At 41.4% G+C, this 26465-nt stretch overlaps 1 protein-coding gene across 1 annotated transcript in view; it reads left to right on the top strand.

The window, feature by feature from the left end:
* Positions 1 to 17739, top strand: part of CSE1L (chromosome segregation 1 like) — a 42476-nt gene extending 24737 nt beyond the window's left edge. The window contains exons 14-25 of the mRNA XM_082430787.1: positions 1053 to 1114; positions 6635 to 6771; positions 7934 to 8037; positions 11166 to 11263; positions 12562 to 12712; positions 12857 to 13065; positions 13491 to 13588; positions 13691 to 13776; positions 14218 to 14299; positions 15571 to 15717; positions 16638 to 16869; positions 17091 to 17739. Coding sequence (XP_082286913.1) covers positions 1053 to 1114; positions 6635 to 6771; positions 7934 to 8037; positions 11166 to 11263; positions 12562 to 12712; positions 12857 to 13065; positions 13491 to 13588; positions 13691 to 13776; positions 14218 to 14299; positions 15571 to 15717; positions 16638 to 16869; positions 17091 to 17180 — 1496 coding nt within the window. The 3' untranslated portion in view covers positions 17181 to 17739. The remainder of the gene's footprint in view (positions 1 to 1052; positions 1115 to 6634; positions 6772 to 7933; positions 8038 to 11165; positions 11264 to 12561; positions 12713 to 12856; positions 13066 to 13490; positions 13589 to 13690; positions 13777 to 14217; positions 14300 to 15570; positions 15718 to 16637; positions 16870 to 17090) is intronic.
* The last annotated feature ends 8726 nt before the right edge of the window (positions 17740 to 26465 follow it).

The raw sequence follows: 26465 nt of genomic DNA, 5'->3' as shown, positions 1-26465 counted from the left end.
GGTCCCATATGCCCCGGAGCAACTAAGCCCATGCGCCACAACTACTGAGCCTGTGCTCTAGAGCCCACGAGCCACAACTACTGAAGCCCGCATGCCTAGAGCCCATGCTCCGCAACAAGAGAAGCCACCACAGTGAGAAACCCATGCACCTCAACGAAGAGTAGCCCCCGCTTGCCGCAATTAGAGGAAGCCCGGGCGCAGCAACAAAGACCCAATGCAGCCAAAATTAATTAATTAATTTTTTAAAAGTGAACTCTTGGGAATTCCCTGGCAGTCCTGTGGTTGGGACTCCGTGCTTCACTGCCGGGGTTCAATCCCTGGTCAGGGAACTAAGATCCCACAAGCTGCATGGCGAAAAATAAAATAAAAATAAAATATTGGGTTGGCCAAAAAATTCGTTTGGGTTTGTCCAGAAGATGTTAAGGGACGAACGAACTTTTTGGCCAACCCAATACTAAAAAAAAATGAACTCTTAAAAATTGAAGTAAATTTAAAGTACTTGAAACTAATAAATACTAAGGATACTTTCATATGTTTACAAAAATATGTTGATCAAGAGATATTCTTCTAAAACTTTGTGGAAAATTTAAATACACTAATAGGTAGGGATAATATTATAAAGAACTTCCATGTTACTATCATTCAGCTTCAGGAGCTTTTAACAATTGGCTGATATTTTAGCCCTTTAACTTACTTCCCACTACTAGTGCAAGCTCATCTAGAGAGACTTGCTCTTGATTCAGAATAGCTTCAATTTTGGAAGAAGATACTGTTGTTATTTCATGGTCCAAATCATTTTTGTTCAATTACATAAGTAACACACGTTCATTTGTAATCAAATTTAAAGGTAAGGGGGAAAAATAAAATTATTTTTAAACTTACCAGTATTAATAGCTGTGTAGTAGATCATTATATAGTTAACTAAGCTTTAATTACTTGACATTTTGTTTACCAGAACCATGTTTTTAAAATCTGATAATGTTGTCAACTGATTTGGGAGTTAACAGTCCTTAGCACTAAAATAACTGTGACTTTTTAATTTTTTTTTATAGTGAATGAATTTCCTGTTCTTAAAGCTGATGGTATCAAATACGTTATGATTTTTAGGAATCAAGTAAGTAGCTTTTCATTTATATGTTATATGCCACTTAATCTCTTAAGAGTTGTATTGTATACTGGCTTCTCTTTCCTTCTACTGTGCAATCATATTCGATATCCACATCTAACAAAATTAACAATAACTCCTTGAACTTAGGATGCCAGTAGAGACTGTCATATAGAGTGAAGTAAGTCAGAAAGAGAAAAACAAATATTGTATATTAACGCATAAATGTGGAATCTAGAAAAATGGTACAGATGAACCGGTTTGCAGGGCAGAAATAGAGACACAGATGTAGAGAACAAATGTATGGACACCAAGGGGGGAAAGCAAGGGTGGGGTGGGTGGGATGAACTGGGAGATTGAGATTGACATATATACACTAATATGTATAAAATAGATAACTAATAAGAACCTGCTGTATAAAAAAATAAAATTCAAAAAAATAAAAAATTAGGATGCCAGACCATGATTAATTTTCCTCAGTTTCTCAAAAATACTGTTTTACAGTGATTTCATTAAAATTTGGGATCCAAACAAGGTCTACAAGTTGCTTACGGTTGATTCTGTCTCATGTGATCATTGACACATTTTTTAATTGAGATATAGGTAACCTAATATAATAGTCACCATTTTTAAGTGTATACTTGTGTGGTTTTTAGTATGTTTATTATTTTGTACAACCAACACCACTGCCTCATAGATTATTTAATTACCAACTTGAATGGGAAAAACAGGATAGATGTTTGTGTGTTTTTCCCCTGTGTCAGTTCAGAGTAATGAGTTTAAGTGCCTTACCAGCCTCCAGAGGACAAATGAGGGATTTTTTGACTCTCTAGTTGTTCCTTCTTTGGCCAGTAGGAGCCCCATTATGTAGGTTCCTGTGTCCTCTTGACATACACTTAGTAGCCTTTAACAGCTTCCCTTCTTTCATATATGACAGAATATTCCATGTTCATCTTGTACATTTCCTGCCCCAGAGCTGAACTAGCCACACTTGAAGGTGGGAAATTTTATTTAGCGATCATAATCTAGGTGGTAGGGAAATTGGTTTTAGGCTTTTTCATAGGAGGGAGCCAGAAAATAAATAATACCAATATTATTATTAAAGTAATAGTGCTGAATGCTGTTTGATTTCTTTGTGTTTTTTATATCCTTCGTATATTATCCTATTAGGCATGTATAGTCAAGAAATACTATGTTTAAAGCAACTTGAAATTATTCTTTGTGCATTTTTGCCATTAACTTGATAAATAATTAGATTCATCTGTTTGTGGGGTTTTGTTTTATTCGGGGGGGACATGAGAAAGGTTACTTTACATACCTCCAAAGTCAGGCATGGTACATTCAGAAAGGTCTAGCTTTCCTCCCTGTTCCTTCTCTCTTCCTAAAAGTAACCATTTTTTACCAAGTTTTGGTTTATGTTTCCATTGGTTAATTTTGAAAATATAACCTAATATTGTCCTAGATATATTTATGTATTTCCCCTCCTCCTACACAGAAGAGAGTATGCTAAACACGCTATTTTTCACTTTGGTTTTTTTTCTTTTTGGGCCGTACCATGTGGTTTACAGGATCTTAGTTCCCTGACTAGGGATTGAACCCAGGCCCATGGCAGTGAAAACTTGGAGTCCTAACCACTGGACCACCAGGGAATTCTGACACCTTGCTTTTTTTCACTTAGTAAATCCTGGATGTCATTCCATGGTAGTATTTACACAGTTCCCTCTTTTTTTAAAATTTAAATAGCATAGTACTCTGGGTGGCTCTCCTGTGGTTTACTCAACCAGTCCCCCAAGAGGTAGATGTTCTGGGTGTTTTCTAACTTTCACTATTTTAAATAATGCTCATTATTTGAAACAATAGCTTTGTATGTGTCACATAGTGTTTTGCCATTATAACTTCGAGATAGATTCCTAGAAGTGACGTTACTAGATTAGAGGGTAAACTTATATGTAATTTTGCCAGATCTTGCCAAATCTCCACAGGGGTTGTATCATGTTGCATTTTTTAAAAAAAAGATAGCGCCTATTTCCCCAAAGATGTTGGAATTTTGCCATTTTGCCAAACTCAAAGATGTGAAATGGTATCTTATTGTAGTTTTACATTGTATTTTTCTTAGAGTTTGAAAGCTTATCTTGCCGTTTATTTATGTATTCTTAGTTTTTATTGGAGTATAGTTGATTTACAATGTTGTGTTAAATTTCAGGTGTACAGCAGAGTGAATCAGTTATACATATATCCATCCTTTAGATTCTTTTCCCATATAAGCCATTACAGAGTATTGAGTAGAGTTCCCTGTGCTATACAGGAGTTCCTTATTAGTTATCTATGTTATATATAGTAGTGTGTATATGTCATTGCCAGTCTTCCAATTTATCTCCCCCCCCATCTTTCCATTTAAAGGGCCATTTTCATTTCTGCGAACTATCTATTCATATTTTTTGTCCATATTTCCATCTGATTGTTGGTCTTAATTTTTAGAAAACATGTAATTTCCTTCTGATTATTATTATTTTTTAATGGTAGAAGACATTATTTCATCTAGCTATATAAGTTCTCAAGCACGATCAATTTTATTGATTCCACTGGACCAATAAAAGCTAAAAGTCAGTCCAACAAGTACACAGAGACTCTGGAGCCACCCCCGCAAGTCACTGATGGAGTCTGTTGGTCACAACCCTTTCCTTGTTAAAGCTCTTCACAGCAGCTCCCCAGACATGTTCAGAATCAAAATACCCTTCACATTTTTCATTTCTTGATTCATATATTTTCCAAATAGTTTGAACCCTGAATAAGAATTTGTGGATCCTGAAGTATTTAATTTTACAACATAAATCTCCTTTATAAAACTTTATCTTCATATCATTCCCCATTTTGATCAATGACATTCAGGCTCCAGCCAGTTGTAGCACCCTCGACCAGAGAAAGGGAAACAGACCCACACCTGTGGCTGCCCCTTGTGCAGGAGTACTCCGTTTCCTACGTTGGAAACACAGTGGGCATCTTTAAACCACCGATTATTCCACCATTACGTTATCTGTTACTGTCTGTTTCAAGATCACAACATAGAAATTTATTAACAGCCACCCCTCAGGGAAGACAGATGAATTCTATTAGTTCTATCTGCTTCAGGGCTGAATACCATTTTGACAGTTAGCTGTGATGATGGAGAAAGAGTGTAGCTGACATTTACTAAGTTTTTACTGTTTGTCAAGTACAGTGCTAATGCTTATGATGGAATCCCACCTCATTTGACTTATACACATTCAGTTATTGGGCCTCAGCAAAGAGAATGAAAGAGAAAAATTCCACCACCTAGTGCCTGTCAATGAGCAGACACCCCCCAGAGTGGGGAGACTCCAATCTACTCTTCCCTCAGTGAGCCTCGTCTTTTTTTTTTTTAATTGAGAAATAATTGACATTAATTTCAGGTATACAACATAATGATTCATATTTGTATGCATTGTGAAATGATAACAGTAAATCTAGTTAGCATGTCACTATACACATTGACAGAATTTTTTTTCTGTTGATGAGAACTTCTGAGATCTGTTCTCTGTATGCAGTATAGTATTAGCTGTAGTCACTGTATATTGCATCCTCATGACTTGTTTTGTAACTGGAAGTTTTTACCTTTTGACTCCTGTCACCCATTTCACCCACTCCCCGCCTCTGGCAACCACCAATCTCTTCTCCGTAGGAGTTCGTTTTTCTGGTGTTTTGTTTTTTTTTTTCCTGTTTTGTTTTTTAAGGTTCCACATGTGAGATATACAGTGTTTGTCTTTCTGTATTTCACTTAGTATAATGCCCTCAAGGTCCACACATGTTGTCGCAAATGGCAAGATTTTCTTTTTTTATGGCTGAATAACATTCCATCTGTGTGTGTGTGTGTGCACGTGCGCACTCCACACTTTCTTTATCCATTCATCCACTGATGGACACTTAAGTTGCTTCCAAATCTTGGCCATTGTTAATGCTGCCTATGAACTTGGGGGTGTGGATATCTTTTTGAGTTAGTGTTTTTGTTTCCTTTGGATAAATACCCAGAAGTGGAATTGCTGGACCATATGGTAACTCTATTTTTAATTTTTTGAGGGACCTCCGTACTTCTTTCCATACAGGCTGCATCAATATATGTTCCCACCAGCAGAGCACCAGGGTTTTCTTGTCTTTCTGAGACTAACCATTGTAACAGGTGTGAAGTGATACCACATTTTGGTTTTTATTTGTATTTCCCCGATGATTAGTGATGTTGAGCACCTTTTCATGTGCCTGTAGCCATCTCTGTGTCTTCTTTGGGAAAATATTCAGGGGAATTCCCTGGTGATCCAGTGGTTAGGATTCAGCGCTTTCACTGCTGGGGCCTGGGTTCAGTCCCTGGTCAGGGAACTAAGATCCTGCAAGCCATGCGGTGTGGCCAAAAAAAATAAGAAAGGAAAATATTATTCAGCTCCTCTGCTGAGTTTTTAATTGGATTGTTTTTTGCTGTTTAGTTATATAATCCTCCTGATTCTTAACACTGTAAGTCACTTTAACTTTAGTGAGACAGAAAACAAAACAGCACAGTTCGTCTTACTCCCTCCAATACCTCCACCAAATTACCCTGCAGCCGTCTTGTAAATTATTTTAAACACGCAAGCAGGAATAGAGAATAATTTAAGGATACATAACCACCACAAATCTTAACTCCAGGCCATAATTACTTAAACCTACACACAGTGGAGGCACCCAGGGTACACCCTCCCCATTCCCATTCTATTCTCTTTCTCCCCAGAGATAATGAATGAATTTAGTGTAAGTGATTATTTATGGCTTTACATGTTTGTTTCCACAAAAATTCTATAGTATTATATAGGTTTAAGTTTTTTATTTATTTAAATACCATACTACAGGTATTGGTCTACATATCTAGTTTTCTTTTGTGCTTAACGTTTTTAGTAGATGTGTTAGAGTTCATTTTTAATAGCTGTGTAGTATTCTATCATAAGAATATGCCACAGTTTATTTCCTGTGGATGATTCTTCAGTTTCTTGATTTATACTTTTTATGTGTCTTTGACAGGTATCTACCAGGGTTACATGCAACCTTGTGAAGCTGTTCTGTTTTAAAGACTAAAGGATACGCTAAAGTTTTAGAGGTTTTTAGTGAAGATTAGTATGCTTATGTTTATGCCATCCCTCCCCTTTTTTAAAAAGAGAAAATGAGGCACAAAGAGCTTGAATGACTTTTCTAAGAAATACTTGCTAGTGAAAAGTATGGTTCTAAGATTAATGAAATCTCTGCTTCTCCGTGATATTATTATTTTACCCTAACCATAGTTTTATGCTCAGAGAAAGAGAATTGGAAAAGTGAGTGTGAGTTGAACCATTATGTGAAGGTAGAAGTTTTGATTTTTTCACCTGTATCATCTCCATTGTAATAGTGGCTGGAAAAAAACACACTTTTTAGAATCAGCAAGTCACTCTCTTACAGCTATCTTTTACTCAAGATAGCATCAGTGAGTTACAGCATGTATATTGTTGTTTTTTTCAGGTACCAAAAGAGCATCTTTTAGTCTCTATTCCTCTCTTAATTAATCATCTTCAAGCTGAAAGTATTGTTGTTCATACTTACGCAGCACATGCTCTTGAGAGACTGTTTACTATGAGAGGGCCTAACAATGCCACTCTGTAAGTATTTGATGCAATATATTTTTTCATCTCGGGGTGAAGACCATTCTGTACTGGTCAAAGATATCTCAGTATATTCAGTATATATCTCAGTATATATAATTTCATTAGTAGTTAGAAAAATAAATGTGTATATTTTACTCATTTATACTATGCCTCATTCCAAAAGGATTTGAGACTGCATGCCAGAGTAGACACATTATGACAATAAAGTTAAGTGGAGGAAATTGGAGCAAAGGAAAATAACTGGGGTGTGAGGTCAATAAACAGAAGTGTGTCAGAGGATCCTGTACAGTAGTTAAAGAAACTTGTGGGTTTCATGTGGAGTCCTCTAGCGGCCAAGGCAAAGAGAGAGACTTGGTGAGTTAAAACGTCCATAATGTCCATGAGATTAAAATTAAAAGTTACTCAGAAGGCACCTCAGAAGTGGGCCTTCGTTAAGGGAATACTGTGTAGTAGCCCTGTTCATAGCACCATCACGCAACAGAGTTATTTTCACCTGGCTGTTTTTGTGTGCTGAGACATGACACAGCTGAGTGAAAGTAATTCTCTAGGGTCCAAGGTAGTAGCTGTTGTGGCCTGATGCAAGGATAAAATGCAGGGGATTGGGTGGTCTGCATGTCTTTCAGGCCTTTTCTTCAACAGTGTTATTTCTTGAAACTGAGCTTTGGGTAAGAGATGGAAAACATTCTAGGTTCTTTTCTTCATCAAGAACTTGAAGTACAGATATGCTCAGTGGCCAATTAAGGGTTGAAAGGTTATCCTTTAGGCGAGTTAAGCCAGTACGTGTCTTCAGGCCCAGAATTTACGCAGAGAATGGTTCCGAACTTGCTCCACCTCCAGGAAAGCTAGCTGACTGAGAGTCCGGGCTCTGTTCTCGATGGTGACAGATGTGAACCAGGGATGACCTCAACAGCCGTAGACAATGTTGGGTTTGCCTGGTTTGGGGTTTGTTTAATTGTGTTTGGCCCCAGATATGCCTTCTTAGGAACTTAACACGAGCACATTTAAAGCAATATTTTCCTAAGCTGTCTGCCGACTGTCAATGGTGGGAGATGGCTCACTTTTATGCCAAGAAGTGTGATTTAGTAGTTGCAAAGGGTGTTCCAAAGTGACAAGCTCAAGAGTTGGCAGTGACTGAAAGCTGTTTTTTCATCTATAGCTTTACAGCTGCAGAAATCGCACCGTTTGTTGAGATTCTGCTAACAAACCTTTTCAAAGCTCTCACACTTCCTGGCTCTTCAGAAAATGAATATATTATGAAAGGTAGGCCGTTTCCCTGGTGTATAGACTATAAGTATCTAATCTCAGACTACAGGGGTGGTAAACACTCTTGAGTTGTACTTCAGGTTATGTAGTCTAGGAACCAGATACTGTTTGTCAAGAATTAGGTAGGTTTCAATATTTTTAAATGAAAAATAGTTTAGTTTGTTGGTAAGTGTTTTCAGAAAAAATGTTACCCTAACTTGATATAGAACTCCTCTTACTGAAGAAAAGGTAGCAGACTCCTTTTTTCTTTTCATAGGTTGAAATTCTTGAGGGCAAAGATGAGCTCAGACAACATTTATTGACGGCATGTTCTGCTAGGTCTTGGTGTGAAACCTGGGTGTATTTGATAGACCCCGCACAGATCCTGCCTTCATAGAAATACTGCCAAGGACACAGGCAGCTGTAACAATATGCCAGGTGCTCCATTAGGAGAGTGTCTTGGGAACAGCTCTGGGACAATCTTAGTCTTACTCACTGTTGCATTCCAAGAGTCTAGCATGGTGGATGACTCATAGGAAATGCTTTTTAAAGAAACTGTTCCCAATGCCTCTGGCTTGGTGGTCAGGGTGTGGGTGTGTGCGTGTGTGTGTGTGTGTGTGTGTGTGTGTGTGTGTATGTTTTCAGCACTGTATTTCTCCAGAAACTGTTCCCAATGCCTCTGGCTTGGTGGTCAGGGTGTGAGTGTGTGCGTGTGTGTGTGTGTGTGTGTGTGTGTGTGTGTGTGTATGTTTTCAGCACTGTATTTCTCCAGAAACTGTTCCCAATGCCTCTGGCTTGGTGGTCAGGGGGTGTGTGTGTGTGTGTGTGTGTGTGTGTGTGTGTAACTGTTCCCAATGCCTCTGGCTTGGTGGTCAGGGTGTGTGTGTGTGTGTGTGTGTGTGTGTGTGTGTGTGTGTGTGTGCGCATAACTGTTCCCAATGCCTCTGGCTTGGTGGTCAGTGGGGGTGTGTGTGTGTGTGTGTGTGTAACTGTTCCCAATGCCTCTGGCTTGGTGGTCAGTGGGGGTGTGTGTGTGTGTGTGTGTGTGTAACTGTTCCCAATGCCTCTGGCTTGGTGGTCAGGGCGTGTGTGTGTGTGTGTGTGTGTGTGTGTAACTGTTCCCAATGCCTCTGGCTTGGTGGTCAGTGGGGGTGTGTGTGTGTGTGTGTGTGTGTGTGTGCGTAACTGTTCCCAATGCCTCTGGCTTGGTGGTCAGGGTGTGAGTGTGTGCGTGTGTGTGTGTGTGTGTGTGTGTGTGTGTAACTGTTCCCAATGCCTCTGGCTTGGTGGTCAGGGGGGGTGTGTGTGTGTGTATGTTTTCAGCACTGTATTTCTCCAGAAACTGTTCCCAATGCCTCTGGCTTGGTGGTCAGGGTGTGTGTGTGTGTGTGTGTGTGTGTGTGTGCGTAACTGTTCCCAATGCCTCTGGCTTGGTGGTCAGTGGGGGGGTGTGTGTGTGTGTGTGTGTGTGTGTAACTGTTCCCAATGCCTCTGGCTTGGTGGTCAGGGCGTGTGTGTGTGTGTGTGTGTGTGTGTGTAACTGTTCCCAATGCCTCTGGCTTGGTGGTCAGTGGGGGTGTGTGTGTGTGTGTGTGTGTGTGTGTGTGCGTAACTGTTCCCAATGCCTCTGGCTTGGTGGTCAGGGTGTGAGTGTGTGCGTGTGTGTGTGTGTGTGTGTGTAACTGTTCCCAATGCCTCTGGCTTGGTGGTCAGGGTGTGTGTGTGTGTGTGTGTGTGTGTGTGTGCGTAACTGTTCCCAATGCCTCTGGCTTGGTGGTCAGTGGGGGGGTGTGTGTGTGTGTGTGTGTGTGTAACTGTTCCCAATGCCTCTGGCTTGGTGGTCAGTGGGGGTGTGTGTGTGTGTGTGTGTGTGTGTGTGTGTGCGCGTAACTGTTCCCAATGCCTCTGGCTTGGTGGTCAGTGGGGGTGTGTGTGGGGGGGGGTGTGTGTGTGTAACTGTTCCCAATGCCTCTGGCTTGGTGGTCAGTGGGGGGGGGTGTGTGTGTGTGTGTGTGTGTGTAACTGTTCCCAATGCCTCTGGCTTGGTGGTCAGTGGGGGCGTGTGTGTGTGCGTGTGTGTGTGCGCGTAACTGTTCCCAATGCCTCTGGCTTGGTGGTCAGGGCGTGCGTGTGTGCGCGCGTGTGTTCAGCACTGTATCTCTCCAGCAGTGATGTGTGAGTACCCCTGCTGAAGGCCCATCTCTGTGAGGTGGCTGACTGGTCCGTGGTCTTCATCGCTGTGCTCCTAGGGTTTGCAGGAGCGCCCAGTATGTAACAGCTTCCCAGTAAATACTGTTGTGTGAATGAATGTGAGGATTCTGTGCCCGCCCAGAGGAGGGGCGCCGATCCGTGCTGTGACCCTCCGCTTTCTCTAGCAAGTGATGTCTGAGCTGAGGTGCAGGACAGGTAGCAGTTAGCTACTTGGAGGGTGAGTCTTCAGCATCACTGCAAAGTTTAGGAGGCAAGAAAGGGTAACTTTCTATCCTGTGTGCCTAGCATGTAGTAGGTGCTCTACTTAGTTAACATCTATTCTGTTTGTGCAAAAATAGCCATCGTATATTTTTAGCTTAATAATGTATTTCTCTTCTATGCCCAATGTTTTTAGGTGTCTGTTAATGAGCAGTTAATTCTGTAATATGGGCCTTCCATAGCTTTATGTGTAGTTTTGGATTTTTCTCAGGCTCCTAGTCTCTCTTCTGGGGGGAGATGGGCAAGTGGCCTTTTCTTTCAGCTTCTGGTAGGCTGTGATCATACTTCCAATAGGCTAGCGGTAAAATTTCATGCCACTGATTTCTAAGTAAAGGAGACTCAAAACAGGCCCCCTTCCACCTGCTGCTCCCCCATGTCCGTCCACTACTTCACCTGCCTCCTCCTCGTCTGCTTCTTTAGCCACTTCGTTATTTTTTATTGTCCCTTAAGCCTTCTGGAAATAACACTTCCCAGCTAAATTTTGTTGCCAATTGTTGGCCTAATTTTAAAAGGGAGGGAAATTTAGATTATTTTTAAATGTAGAGAGCTATCTGGGGGTTGTTTAAGAGTCTTAAGATTTTAGTTTATGAATCAGTGGACTTTTTTCTCCCCCTAATCACTGTTTTATTCTGAAGTTTAACTAAACTATTTGTTTTTGCTCTTTTTATATTTTACAGCTATCATGAGAAGTTTTTCCCTCCTACAAGAAGCCATAATCCCCTACATCCCTACTCTCATCACTCAGCTTACACAGAAACTATTAGCTGTTAGTAAGGTAACAGAACCAGTTTTGAAAGTGCAGTTGCTTTTTAACCTAAATGCTTCAAACTGTTTGAGCCTCAGAACTCCCTGGCAGTCGGTCGGACAGGGAGAGCTCTGTGACTTCTTCCCGACCAGCAGTTAATGTGTGATTCTGAAAGTGGGGGTGACAGAGACGGGGCCTTGGCAGCACTCTCCCTTAAGTGTAAGCTCAGAGACTTTAAAACATTTTATTCTTGCTTTAAAAAGTAACGGGTTCATTGAAGAGAACTGAGAAAGTACAAACAATCTGAAATGATCTTAGCTGGAAGAAGTAGGCTTTGCACCAAATGGACACAAAAGAAGCTATTCAGACTAATACAGAATGATGACTGAAGTCCTTGTGTTTGTTCTTCCTGACTCATTTCCCCAAAAATAAAATTCACTTTCTTTGATCAAAGATTTTAGATATTTTGATCCTTATTTAAATATTAATACCAAGTTTTAGAACATTAAAAAAATCAGTTTAGTTTAAGGCCAATAAAATTCCTTTGTAGACACTTATTCTTAATTACTCTATGAAAAGGAGATGAAGTCATAGGAAGTAATAGAGAGACTTTGAGAATAGTGATCCTATTTCCACCGAATTCTGGGTAAGGGCCTTGGGCCTACTTGGGTTTTGGGGAATTGAGAGAAAAGAGAAGTAGGGCCTCTCCACTTTCACCTGCCCCTGTACATACACACTCAGCTTCTGAGTTCATCAGCTTCATATGGTCGCCTTCCAAGAAGGATTTTGTTTGAAAAAGAAAATTGAAAACCACTGATCTGAAGGATTGTCATTGTGCAGATACAGACATACTGAGGCCCACAGAGGTTAAGGTTTGCCTGAGGTCCCACACATGGCTAGTGGCAGAGTCAGGCCTTTTATGTCCCTGCTCGTTTCTCCCACCGCTGTTCACAGTGACGGGTGTAGGAGAGCACACAGGTTTAAGAAAGCTCCTTACGAGCACTGGGAGCTTGGGCTTGTGTAGTCACCTCCCCGTGATTCTGAAGTATTTTTTCATAAGTAGACTTTTGCTCATTAAAAAAAAAAAAAAAAATCCGAACAGGTATTAGTATTACTTCATTTTCTGAATTTTAAAGTCACTGTAAAATTTTAACATATATGCAGGCTTTTTAGTGTAATTTGTGGGGGTTTTTTTAATATTGATTTTTTTTTTTTTAAAAATGGCATCTCTTTTAATGTGTTTTTAGTAAGGTTAAATGTGTTTTAGGTTATTTTTAATATAGTCAATTGGATTATTAGAGTCATAAGCTTTTTTTTTTTAATTTCAGAACCCAAGCAAACCTCACTTTAATCACTATATGTTTGAAGCAATATGTTTATCCATAAGAATAACTTGCAAGGCTAACCCTGCTGCTGTTGTAAATTTTGAGGAGGCTTTGTTTCTGGTGTTTACTGAAATTTTACAAAATGATGTACAAGGTAAGTAAAAGAAAGTTATTTTCTTTGTAGTTGAATAAAATTATTCAAGTGATTATAAAATGCAGTCTGCCTAAGAGATATGTGCCTTTTGTGTCAGAGCATTAATTCTGAAGCTGACAGCTCTGTTTTTACTTTTATCAACAGAATTTATTCCATATGTCTTTCAAGTGATGTCTTTGCTTCTGGAAACACACAAAACTGACATCCCGTCTTCCTATATGGCCTTATTTCCTCATCTCCTTCAGCCAGTGCTTTGGGAAAGAACAGGAAATATTCCTGCTCTAGTGAGGCTTCTCCAAGCATTCTTAGAACGAGGTTCAAATACAATAGCAAGTGCTGCAGCTGATAAAATTGTGAGTCAGATTTTGATGTAACTGTAATTTTCTAAGGTAACTGAGAGAAACTAGGGATGGCAGATTCTTTTTAATTTAAAAAATTTTTTAATTTCTTAAACTTAATAAAAAGGGAATTAGAAAATGTAACAGAATTAATTAGTAGAAAACATTAATGTATATTTTATTAGAACTAGGTATCCTTTAGTCATATTTATCTCTGGTAGAAACTAAAAGAAGAAGAGCCAAATAGGTTAATTTCAGGAACTTAACTTTAAAGGCTTATTGTGGTGGGTTTTTTTTCCCTCTACACTTCAGAAGTAAGAAAAAGAGAAAGTGTTAGATTATTACAGCATGCACCCTTTTCCAAAATATATCACCTGTTTAACTTTTGGAACAATTAATCCTTGCTTCTTTAACTAATTATTTAATCTAATTTGTTGTAGCCTGGCTTATTAGGTGTCTTCCAGAAGCTGATTGCATCCAAAGCCAATGACCACCAAGGTTTTTATCTTCTAAATAGTATAATAGAGCACATGCCTCCGTGAGTATGAATATAACCTCATTGTACATTTAATTGAGGATTCTGTTAAGTACTCAGAAAAATGCTGACTTTATATTGTTGCTTTTTTATTCACTTCTTTAGTGAGTCAGTTGACCAATACAGGAAGCAGATCTTCATTCTACTATTCCAAAGACTTCAGAATTCCAAAACAACAAAGTTTATCAAGAGTAAGTAAAATCTTCTGGGTGTTCCTACAGAAGTAATGAAGGAAAGAGGCTAAAAACCCTTAGACTTTATATGTACATATAAACCTATTAACAGTTATAAATTTTATATATAAAATATTTTAAGATGCTTGTATTCTTCAAGCACTAAATCAGTTTCAATATATTGTGTTCCAGAGGTTTGTAAGTTTAAATATCAAAACATTTTTAATAGAAGTATCATAAAGAAATATAAATCAGAGACTGTATGTAAAGCTTTTTTATGACTGTACTATAAAGGCAGAGATTCTGTATGTTAAATTGTATTAAAAGGCCAGTATTGATGCCAAAGTTAGTCATTGGGTTTTAATGATTTGTGAATATTTCATTTGGCAGACTTTCACTAAATCACTTATTTAATGCAGTGAGTCCTCTGTATTGATACTCTGCACCTCCTTTCAACAGGTTTCTTAGTCTTTATTAATTTGTATTGCATAAAATACGGGGCGCTAGCACTACAAGAAATATTTGATGGTATACAACCAAAGTAAGTCTGTTTTCATTATTTATTATCCTGTTTTTAAAAGCAAAACATTTGACCTCTTAGTCTCTATTTTATAAATGACTTTATAGTTCTTGATGCGCAGTGATAGTTATCTTTGTGGTTTCCAAAATATTCTTGGGGGGTTGGGTTGTAAAGAAGGAAATACCTGCAAACATTTTCCTAATTCCCGAGGGTCTCCCCCCGCCCCCTGCCCCATCCACCGGCATTCCCTACAGCCAGTGCTCTATGTTGTGTTAGACAGCTGGCATTGTCTCCGGGAGCCTGCCTCTGTTAGGGCTAACTGTGATTTTTCAAATGAAAATAGTTTGGATCAGTGAAATTTTGCTTTTGGCTTAGTATATATGCTTAAGAATGTAGTTAGGCAGCATTTCCCATGTAGTAGGGAAAGGAAGGATGGAAAGGAATGATAGAGGACAACTCCTTGGAGAAAAACTTTCTGCATCTGTATTGTACCAAAAATAATTCCAGATTGACTGAAATGTAAAAAAATGAATTAACCTGAAAAGTACCAGAAAATATGCTTTTCGAGCTATAGGAAATCGTGAGGAAATCAGCAGTTTCATTCAGTGCTGGTGGCGCCTAAGTTGGTATGGTCTTTCTGTAGAGCAAAAAATCTGCACTTGTTATCTAGAGCATCAAAATGTCCATGCTCTTTGATATCTACTATATCCACTTGAAAGAATTTAATATAATAAATTCTTAATAAAATAATGAGACAATAAATTGAGAATTTTACACCATTTAGAATTATAAAAAACTTTACTTCTAGGATGTTTGCAACAACAACAATCATAGGCCAAATCATTTTTTTAAAATACAGCCATTAACATTTACATACTTAAAGGTATGTAAGCATAGAAAGTTGGGAAGTTAATGCTGGATGGTGGGGTGATGGTAATTCTTTTTTTCTTCTTGCTTATCTGTTTTCTGATTTCTAATTTTTCAAAGATTTCATGAGTAATTTGAAAAAACATGCAAGACCAAAAAACTGGCTATAAAGATTTTCCTTGAGCATAGGCTTAAGGTAGTATTCACAAAAGATGATGGCAGTTGGTCACAGAATAGAGGTTTGATGTTTTTTGTTTTGTCATTTTTAGGTCTTCCATTCAGTTGACCAAAATTAACAGCCTTATTTTGTATTTTATTATATTCATAAGGAGTCACTGAGCATAAATAATGTAAGCATCTCACTGTTAAATTAGACTACCACTATAATGAAATATTGAATGAATTTATTTTGCATTGATTCATAGAATGTTTGGAATGGTTTTGGAAAAAATCATTATTCCTGAAATGCAGAAAGTATCTGGAAATGTAGAGAAAAAGATTTGTGCGGTTGGCATAACCAAATTACTAACAGAATGTCCCCCAATGATGGATACAGAGTATACCAAGCTATGGTAAGTACTCCATTCTAAAGTTTTTTGGAAATTACAGTTTTTTTCCCCTATGACTACAAAATTAACTAAGCTTATTCTCTTGGGAGCCAAGAGAATTTGGTTCTGACCTCAGCCTCCCCGCTAGCAACCATGAGATCCAAGACATGACTTGTGGGTTCTTCTGAGCCTACCTAGAAAGATCTTGTTTCCTGAATAAATTTTTTTTTTTTTTTTTTTTTGGCTGTGCTGCACAGCATGTGAGATCCTAGTTTCCCCGACCAGGGATCAAACCCATGCCCCTGGCAGTGGAAGTGCAGAGTCTTAACCACTGGACCTCCAGGGAAGTCCCCTGATTAACTTTTTTTTGTGGGGGAATTCATGGACCCCTTTGAAAAGCCTGGTGAAAGTCCCTGGTTTAGGTGATCTCTAAGATTTTTATGACAGTCACTCGACTAAATTGGCCTAAGTCCTTAAGAGGAGAAACTGAATAGGCCAAGAGAAGATTTATGTGCTTGTGCTTGATGTCTAGCTCGATGTGCAGACCTAGCTTTTCTTGACCTTTTGCCTCTCCCTTACTATGGTTTCACTCAGGTAGCCTTCCCATCAAGTGATGTGACAACTTGAAGCTTATTTCTTCTGACTAACTTAGAAGCATCGGATCGCCTTGGTTTGGCTTGGCACCATATGGCCTTCTAACTAGCCAGGCCTGGGTCATACAGCCAGCTTTGGCAGTTCTGGGGAAAGAGACATTGGGGTGCTATGGCCAAAAGAATTGAAGAATGGTTTCTGGTTAGGCATAAGCACTGTGTCATTCGTAATTTCAAAGGTCCCTTATTACTCTTGAGACTATGAGTCTACAGTTTTACGTCTCTGAGGAAGTTGCTCCTTATTGTTTAAACTTCAAAGTAGTTACTTCAGTCTTTTGTCATCTTCCAATCCAGGACTCCTTTATTACAGTCTCTGATTGGCCTATTTGAGTTACCTGAAGATACTACTATTCCTGATGAAGAACATTTTGTTGACATAGAAGATACACCAGGATACCAGACTGCCTTCTCACAGTTGGCATTCGCTGGGAAAAAAGAGCACGATCCTGTAGGTCAAATGGTGAACAACCCCAGAATTCACCTGGCACAGTCGCTTCACAAATTGTCTACTGCCTGTCCAGGAAGGGTAAGTGTCTTTGTTGTCAAAGAACTCTGTCATTCATCTTCCCATTTTTGAAGGCATGAAAGCAGTTGAGTTACTTGGGGATCCCTTAAACAATTATTGGTGATGGACTGCCCTTCTCAGAGCTGTGGCAGCTCCCCCGTAGAAGGGCGGGAGGGGCGGGGGCGTTGTGTTTGTATGTTGGGATCTCTAACAGCTGTACGTGTGCTGCCCATCTTCTGTAGGTTCCCTCGATGGTGAGCACCAGCCTCAACGCAGAAGCGCTCCAGTATCTCCAAGGATACCTTCAGGCGGCTAGTGTGACGCTGCTTTGAACTGTATTTTTTGAATTGGCTTAGTCCAGGATGGTTTCTGAGGACATCGTGGAGACGTCTGAGCACAGCTGTGTTAAAGCAGGTGTTCCTTTTGAACTTGTCTATTAAATGTTGCTTTAAGCTGAACCTTGAGAAAATTAGGTGGTTTGTGTGATCACAAATATAAGTGGGTGACTTTTTCAGTTTGCAGCTACAAAGACAAGTTTTACTAGCTTAGTGTATGACATTGATTTCAGCATTTGCACAGTTTTGATAATTCTGAAATTTTGACAGACACTTAACGGTGGAGATTTTTTTTCTGTTACTAAATTCTTTTGAGGCTGTTCGTATTTCTCTTGTCCTTTGTGTTTTTGTCTATTTCCTTAAGCTTTTATTGGAAATGTCAGTAAGCAAAGAAATCACTTGTGTAACTTGCCAAGAAATGCACATTTCATAGTTTTAAATCTGTAATCAGCAATAAAAAAAAAAAAAAAAGAGCCCTAAAATATGTATCTAAGAACATCTTAAGGACAGGCTTTTGGTGCTGATATTTTTATAATGAAGAATTTAATTTTTCCTCTCCCGGACTCCATAAAATCCTAATTTCTAAATAACTCAAACTCAGGTTATTTAGTCTTTTTCACAAGAGAAAGGGAACAATTACTGCAGGCTTGGGGCTCATCTGTTAGAACTTTCTAGCTAGACCAGTTCCTGGGCAGCAGCATGAACTTTAGGTAGATGGTTTCCTCTGTGAACTGGCAAAGAAATGCTCTGCCTGGCTTCAGGAGGCTGTTGGGACTGCTTTAGACAGTGCAGGTGTTTGCTCTTTTTTTTTTTTTTTTTTTTTTTTTTTTTTACAATGTCTGTCTTCTCTGAAGATCACAGGTTACAAGGAACTTTTCAAGCGGTGGCATCTTGGAACCTACGGCCTTGGCAAAGGCTGCCAGTCTGGCTGCTCCCTGCACTGGGCCCAGGGGTTCCATGGCCTTTATCTTTAGCAGGTAAAGAATCAGACTGTCGGCATTTGGAGAGGCACAGTTTCTATGTATGCTGGAACTGTCCACTTAGTGCAGTTAGACTGGAATCTCATTCTGTGCAGATTATGTGGATTTTTTTTTTTTTTTCAAATCTCAGGCACCTGACTTGAATGCTTTATTTTCTTCACATGTTGGTTGTGTTGTGTTGCTTGAGAGATTTCCAGCTTAATCTAGTGTACCTGCACCAACCTAATAATTATTTTTGTTTTGACATAGTAATGGAAGTATTAAATCATATAATTACTACATGGCTTAAAAGCGGTCATTGGCAGGCAGATATTGAGATAGATAGCATTGAGATCCATTTTTCAACTGTGAACATAATACAGGTGAAAAGTCTGAAATGGCAAATTGGTGATTGGTGATGGTTTATGTTTGGCGCTCAGATAAGCTCTTGAACTATCTACGTATTTGGCTCTGCTTGCTAAAGCTGTTGGTTAACAGTTAAGTAAATGCAGGGATAGTTACTGTTCTGGAGGACCCTTGTTTCAGCATCTTGATCAGTCTTGTAAGTTCTGCATTTTTTCCTTCCTCAGTTAAAACAGTTGAACGGAAGATGGTTTCTCTTTTTAAGTGCACCTTTTTAAATAGTTTCTGAACAGGAAGGCTGGCGCTTCTATACTTTTACTCTAGCTTAATTCATGAATATTTTGTTAATGGTTTTTTAAAATGTTCTAAAGTGAGATTTCTTATTCCACCTAAGACAGTTTTTATATCTAGCTTGTAAAGATTTTAAGAGATGGCAGGCTGAAGCTGCTGTGGTGTGTTTTGCGAAGTCTCAGTGACTGTTCCTCAATGGTGGTGCCAATTCTTCGTGTGCAAGAGGAGCTGGGCTCATACTTTGGGACCAGGCCAAACTGGGTTTGAATTCCACCTCTGCCACTGACTGAGGCCTTGAACAAATGCCTTGACCACTACGCTTTTATTTACTCTTATGAAAAATGAGGGTACTACTACTTAACTTCACGATAGTTTTAAGAATAAAACAACATAAAGTACTTAGTTTAATTAAGTTGGGGGGGGGTGGGGACCTGGTGGGGAGGAAGTGTTTGTTACAGAGCACTATAGAACACTGCCCTGTGTTACCAGCCTATGTAGCAGCCCTGGTAGGTGGGAAGACTCTGGAGGAGTCCTGGCCTAGGCAAGGCCCTCACTCTCAGGACACTTTTAGACATGGGGCAAATGTCATGGCAAAGTTCCTCATGAGAGTCTTGTGTCGGATTCACTGACTCTCCCTGCTGTTTGATCGTATCTCCTCTTTTATGTGTATTTTCCTTGTGGAAAATACAGGAAAAGATTTGAAAATAAAAAATCATCCATACTCCTACCTTGTTTAAGCATTCTGATTAATTTTCTTCTTTCCTGCCTAAGCAAAGTTTAGATTATTCGAATAATGTATTCTTTTTTAAAAAAATTTTCTTTATTTTTTTTGACTGCGTCGGGTCTTAGTTGCGGCATGCAGGATCTTCGTTGTGGCGTGCAGGTTTTCTCTTTTCTAGTTGTAGTGCGTGGCTCTGTAGTTTGCGGCAGGCTGGCTGGCTTTCTAGTTGAGGCGTGCAAGCTCAGTAGTTGTGGCGTGCAGGCTTAGTTGCCCCGGGGCATGTCGGATCTTAGTTCCCCCACCAGGGATCAAACCCGAGTCCCCAGCATTGGAAGGCGGATTCTTTACCACTGGACCACCAGGGAAGTCCCTGTAAATACAATTTTATATGCTTTTTGAAAAACCTTTTAACATTTAAAACACTTACTGGGCAAATATATTTTTCAGTGGTTATACATCGTTTATCACTTGGATAGATCACTGCCAAACTATACAATCATTGTTGGACATGTAGAGATTTTTTATTTTATAATTAATTCTTGAGGTGGACATCCTATATATGCCAATCTTTGTCTACCTCTGTTTCCTGAAGGTGGAATTATTGGGCCAATTACCCTGTCGGAAAGGTTGTGCCGATTTCTGTAGCACATCCCTACCCACACTGGGCCTTACTTCGTTATTTCATTTATTCGTGGGGCATAATGTGGCATTCAGTCAGACTATTAGCTGCGTGTGGTAAAAGTCTAATTAATTAGTAAATAGGGCTTGTATCTGACCACCCAGAGGCAACACCTTTCAACTAGTACTGCCTATAATCTTTTAATTCTTTACCACTTAATTCTTCATCTTCTTGATACATCAACTGTAAGACCTCATAACTAACTCCCCGCTGTGACAAATCAGAACTTGGCTCACACTGCTGCTTCCAGCCTACCTTTTACAGTTCTCTTCATCTTTAATAATAACCCTAACTATAGTCCCATCAACTGTGGCCCTCGTGTCAGGTCCTCTGTACTGACAACAGGACGTCTCCCACCCTCCACCTCTGCCTTCATTTTCACACTGTCACAGCAGATGGCTTTTCATCCTGTGCAGTAGTCCTTTTCTGTGCTTCATCCGTAGGTATCTTTTAAAAGGTGAAAACGGATAAACAGTATGTGAACTGTTACAATGGTGTGAATAGTATTCAGAGCTGGAGCTGGCAGAGTGTAGAGATTATATTTCTTCCTCTCAAGGTTTGACTTTTGCATCCATCAGAAGAGAATGTTCTTAGAGTCGAGGTCAAATGGATTGGTTTTTCCCCTCATATTCTGTCAGTTGCTCAGAGCAAACCATGCCCCATTTTATCTTGTGATACATTTGGATCCTGACTGGTCTTTTTTAGCTTTCTTCATTCTGAGTGTTACATGGGATCCCTTCCACTCTTCTCTGAGATGTTCTTTGTACAGCTCACTGGCTCTCGTGGGCCATGCAGCTTCTTTAGGTTGATTGCTAGGACTCCCAGCTGAGCCTCCCTCTTCCAGTGTTTCATGGAAACTTGAGAACCAGTCTTTGGTCTGAGAATGTGACAGGTCCAAATCCTTCTTCCTGAGAGGTGGAGGAAATTACCAGCTCGCACAGCTGGGTGGAACTGGGATTCAAACCCAGGCAGCATGGCGTCCGGAGCACAGGACTTGGCCAGTATGCCATGGCTTTGCAAAAGTTAGGAACAGGTAATCAGTTAATAAGGGCATGACTGTGAGGTAAACACTACGAAGAACCGCCATCATCCACCAACCTTTCTCTGGGGTTCCTGCATGACAGGTAATAAAGACTTTTTTAAAAGCTCACATGTGGTTGGAGAAGTCTGCTTTCTCCCTTATAAAGTGGATGATGTGAGAGAAGAACTTGACAATGTGGAAGAAAGAGCCACCGCAGACAGGTCAGGGGAAAGTTTCTCAGACCTGATGCAAAAGGAGGATGACCGGAGGAGTGGAAAGCAAAATGAGAGGTTTGTTTACCTTGCGTCAGAAAGATGGTCCATCTCCTTGGCAAGCAGTTAAGAGTCAATCCTCCTGAGTCTAGAGAGGGAAATGCTACTCTCAGGAAACTGGATTTCTCAGCAGACGTCGGCTGAGAAGACATCCTAAACTGTCTCCTCGTGGGTCCGTAGGGCAGTGGGGAGGAACCTAGCACCCACCAGGTCCTGCCACTCTCAGATAGAGCAGGGCTTAGTGTTCTAAGCAGGCCGTACAGTCCCACTCCTGAGAGCCAAAGTTGAGCTGGAGCCAGCCCCACACAGAGGGCTGCCTCTGTCGTGACTGTAGATCTCAGGCTGGAAGAAGTCTCTGCGATGGTGCCTGCAGAGAAACCTTCCCAAGGAGCAGCAGGGTGGCGGCAACGAACTAAGCCAACGGCTGCAGCTTGAGCATTCCAAACTCCCATCCTAACAGGCTGTTGAGGACACTGCCTTTAGTCCCCGGACAGACTGACTCTGGGCTGGGACAGCACAGTGCAGAGCCTAAAACAGGGAGGCCAAAGCTGCCCTCTGTTTAGTCAAAGGCAGCATTTCTCAACATGATGCGAAGGATTTGGGGGTGCCGTCCAAAGGAACATGTATCATTTACAGTTGTATGTTTTGTATTAGAAAAAAAATCACTAGCAACTTCATGGGTGTTACTGCTTGAGGACAGTTGTTCTCAAAGTACATCTACATCACCTGGGACTTTGTTAGAAATGCACGTTCTTGACCCCAGACCTATGGCATCAGCACATCTGGGAAAGGGACCCGGGAGCCTTTTAAAAGCCCTCCCACGAGCTGACGCTCATGCTCAAGCTGGTGAACAAGCCAAGAAAAACCATCAGTCAGAAAGACACGCAGGCACGGCAGAAGCTGTGAACACTGTTCATGGCCTCAGAAGTCAGAAGCGATCGTACTGTAGAGATAGGAAATTAACAAAGGGTGGCAGGCGGAAGACGGCTGTGGCAGCTTAGGGCCCAGAGGAGCCACAGCCTTCGTGGGCCTCTTCCAGAACTCAACCACGCCCTCCAGCTGTAGCTGAGACAGACATGAACTCCTGTTCTCGTGGCATCTGTCTCCACACTTTGTCTGGGGAACTCCTGTTCTCGTGGCATCTGTCTCCACACTTTGTCTGGGGAGAGACTTGGAAGTGGACTAGGGTCTGCAGCCCAGGGAGGAGAGCCCTGACGGCTGGGCAGGGGGCAGGATGCCTGGGGAAGAGGAGGGCTCCGGACGCCTCCAGCAGGGAAGCGGGCCAATGCCTCTCCATCAGCCACCCCGCGCCGTGGGGCTCTAGAAACCACCTGGGCGCAAGCGGCTTCAGAGTCTGTCTCTGGGCTCCAAGAACAACAGAAGGTACTGACTTCTGCAGTGACCGCACTGCAGTCTCTGAGCAGCTACTTACATGTTGGTATTCACCCGCCTACGTTACAGCATCCTGGCCCTTCGTGAGGTGATCTATTTACAGGCGCTCTTCACAGCACAGAAGCCTTATCCACACCCAATCCACCGTCTACCAGGCTGCTCCTCGTTCGGGGCCTTGGGAAAATGTTACCTGGCCAAGGGGAACAATGACAAAGGTGGTCAAACCACCTTAGAAAGAGTTGGGCCAGGTCTGGGGCCGCTCAGACTTTGGGGATTCAGAGGACACACTGGTTGCCAACAAACACTCTAGGCCGTAACTCCCCACACACAGCCATACGACATGTCCAAAAATCATGGTCCCTGGGCTTGGGAAGGTCTGAGCATCTCCAGTTTTCTTAGCTGGATTCAACCTGGTTTACACTGTTCTTGTCCATGAACCCAAGGAGCCAATCAGAGAGGAAAGTAAGCTATTAGGGTCCAGAGGAGCATTTTCAGATATGCGTTCTGAATCTACCAGGTGAGCATATGCTCAGCATACAGGATGGAGACACCAGGCAGGCAGACCTGTGGGGAGGCGGCGATATTTGCACAGTAAAACAGGCCCAAAAGGGAATCTCAGGCCATTTCCTGGGGAAGGCTTTTGGCAGCTGGAGCCAATACACGATTAAAAAGGCAGGCAAGAACAGTCTGAGGGAGTGACACAGGATTCTGTTAGATCTCATTCCAAAGTGGCACCAACTGCCCACTACTGAATCCAGGCTCAGCAATGTCAGAGGTCAGAGAGAGACACCCCTATGACTGCTTCTACTGCAGCCTAAAGAAGTGAGGACAGCCACAGTGAGCTGAAGGCTGGATCCAGCTGGCTCTGTAGGAGGGCAGCAGGGGACGGGCATACCTGATCCTCTCTGGGCCCACCGAGCTCCAGAGTGTCCAGCTTTACAATGGGTGGCACCACTGCATGTGCACTGCAGACACAATCATGAAAGAAGTGCGTGTGAAAGGGGGTGGAAATAAATGATAGGATCTGTGTTTGGATAGAAGGCTTTTAGGGATAACTTAAAAATTTTTCAGTTTACTTTTAAAAGTCCTTTTTAGGATTACCACTACACAAAGACTGCTTTACAGTCTGTCATTGCAGGCCTACTTCCAACAAAGTAGGTTTTGATGAAAATATTTGTAAAAGAATGTACAAAGGAAATTACTTTTAAAATATTCAACAAGTTATTAAGCACATGTTAAGCAAAGCAGTACCAATTCCCCAAATTACGTATACTTTTTCCTAACAATTGGTATGCCAAGAAGTCTGATTAGAATATGGAGTTGTAAAAATTAATTTCCTATGTATATTCTATATATACATTGTATATATACATTAAACACACCACTGCAAGCACACAGTGCCAAATACCAAGAAAACAGCTCTGCTGCTTTGATGACTAGAAACCACCCCCCCTCCAGTCTATGAGTTAGCCTTGCATCTTAACACACATCTCTTTAAAAGCCCATTTCAGAAAATTGGCTAACTCCTCCCTGCCAATCCAGCAATGCTTAAGTGCTCAACAATCCATTATTTATGGATTTAGAAATTTTAACTAAGTTTTTCTTGTCTGTTTTTAAGGGCACACAGATGTTTAAGCACTGAAACCAGAGACGGTAATGTCAGAGAAGTTTCTGAAGTTACGTTTCATACAAACAGACAGCTACACATCTCCATCCTCAGGTTTTATTTCCTGGTGGTCGTATTCTACTGAGCTCCTATTAGCTCCTAGAGAGCAAGCAGCAGCATACTGCTTCTTGGGAATGGCCGGGTATCTTTTCCCATGGGTCACAAGAACCCCAGACTCTAACAGACCTTGGGACCCAGGCCAAGGTCTCCGTCACTGGGCATTCACCCTGCAAAGCTGTGCACATTAGCTCAGTGAACTGTGGAACAAAACCTAGATTCAGAAATGACACATTTTTAAGAGCTGCAGTTCACATTCCTCAGCTCAAGAAGGCCTTTAAAAACCATACAAACCAGAACAAAACCCTGCTATGGGGAAATCATCCTTACTCATTAATATCTCCCTGTGATAAGAGGAACTTAAGGAAATTGACTTAATGTCAGTGCACCTGTTGTGGGGTGACCGAATCCCAAGTCTGTCTTCCCCAAGGACAACAGGAGCTGCTCCACCTTTGCGGATCGATGCTCCTCAAATCCTAAGACCCGCTAGTCTTACCGTGGCTGACTCGCAGCTCTCATTTTTTCAGACCTGCCTCTCAGGTGCCGTGCTGTCTGCTTTTCTGCCTGTAGTCTGGAAACCAGGACTGCATATGGTCCCAAGGGCTAGTTTTGAGTCAAAGTTCTTGCAACTCTTAGAGATCACGTTGGGATAAAACTTAGTGCAAACCCGATTCCCAGGCAGCTCTCTCAAAGCCTGTTGAGACAGAGATGCTGCAGGTGAGTGAGCCCTCAGCAGGCGATGACAGCTACAGGGCCTTCACAGAGGCAAGGCTCGTTTGAGAGTTTACAGTGTAAGAATAGTCAAGGACATCCCATCTGTACAGCTTTCCAAAGCAACCAGAAATACATCACCTTCAAAAAAACCTCCTGTCAAAGAAACCTGTAGATCCTTCCTAACAATACCCCAGATATTAAGAGGAAATTTCCCCTTCTTGGAGTGCTGTCAATGAGGGCCAACTGGACTGCCAATTAGAAGTCATGAATTACTTCTAAGACTGTACTGTCGAGCCCTTTCCATCTTCCCTTCACAGTGTGGAGGGTCGCCGATTGGACACACTGTGAGGCAAGGAGGCGAGAGCTGGGCAGAGGCAGCAAGATCACAGGGCAGGAGAGGAGGGAGTGGCTGGCAAGGCTGGGAGATTGGCTACAATCTCGATGCTGGAAAAGGTGCTAAAAACACAGCAGGGAAGGCTGTGAAGAACCCTGAGGTGCCAGAGGTATCAGGACCAACACATGGCTTTTAAACAGATATACAAATGGGCAGATGTGTGTGTATACAGATACACTTCCTAGCTGTCCACTCAGAGGGCCCAGACACAACACACCCCTAGCAGCGAGGTCTCAGAGCACCCAGATCTTGGTTTCTAAACGTCATCTATCACTAAAGAGGATCCAGGCTTCTTGAAGAAATGCTGAATCCAGGATTGGAAAGGGAAAAATGCCTTTCCTTTCACCGCTTTTATCCCTGCCATGCCGAGTCCCCTTCTACCCTGTAGCATTTTTCCATAACCTGCTCACTTTCGGTGAGCAATCCACAGGCTGGTTTTATAGTGAACCACCTTTATGAGCATATTCTAAAATTAAAAAATAGAAAACCACCAGCCCACTCCTCAGCCAGACTAGAATGCAACACCTCACCTTTACTCCTCCGAGCGCGAGCCCGCCTGAGGGAAGTGACCAGGAAGCCTCTCTCCTCCTCTCGGTCATTTCTTTGGGTGACAATGTCAGGTTCAGATGAGAGGCGCCTCCCTTCACCCGGGCGCCCACTGGCCCCTCACTGGCAGCAGTGCCCCCCACGCCATGCTTCCATGCCCTCACATCTTCCCTTACTGCTTCAGTTACTGCTCAACAGGACCAAAAA

This window comes from Balaenoptera physalus (genome assembly GCF_965194825.1).
Source record: "Balaenoptera physalus genome assembly, chromosome: 16".
In the NCBI taxonomy this organism is placed as follows: Eukaryota; Metazoa; Chordata; class Mammalia; order Artiodactyla; family Balaenopteridae; genus Balaenoptera; species Balaenoptera physalus.
The sequence above is the reverse complement of the archived record's forward strand: the minus strand, read 5'-3'. Positions and strand labels throughout refer to the sequence as shown.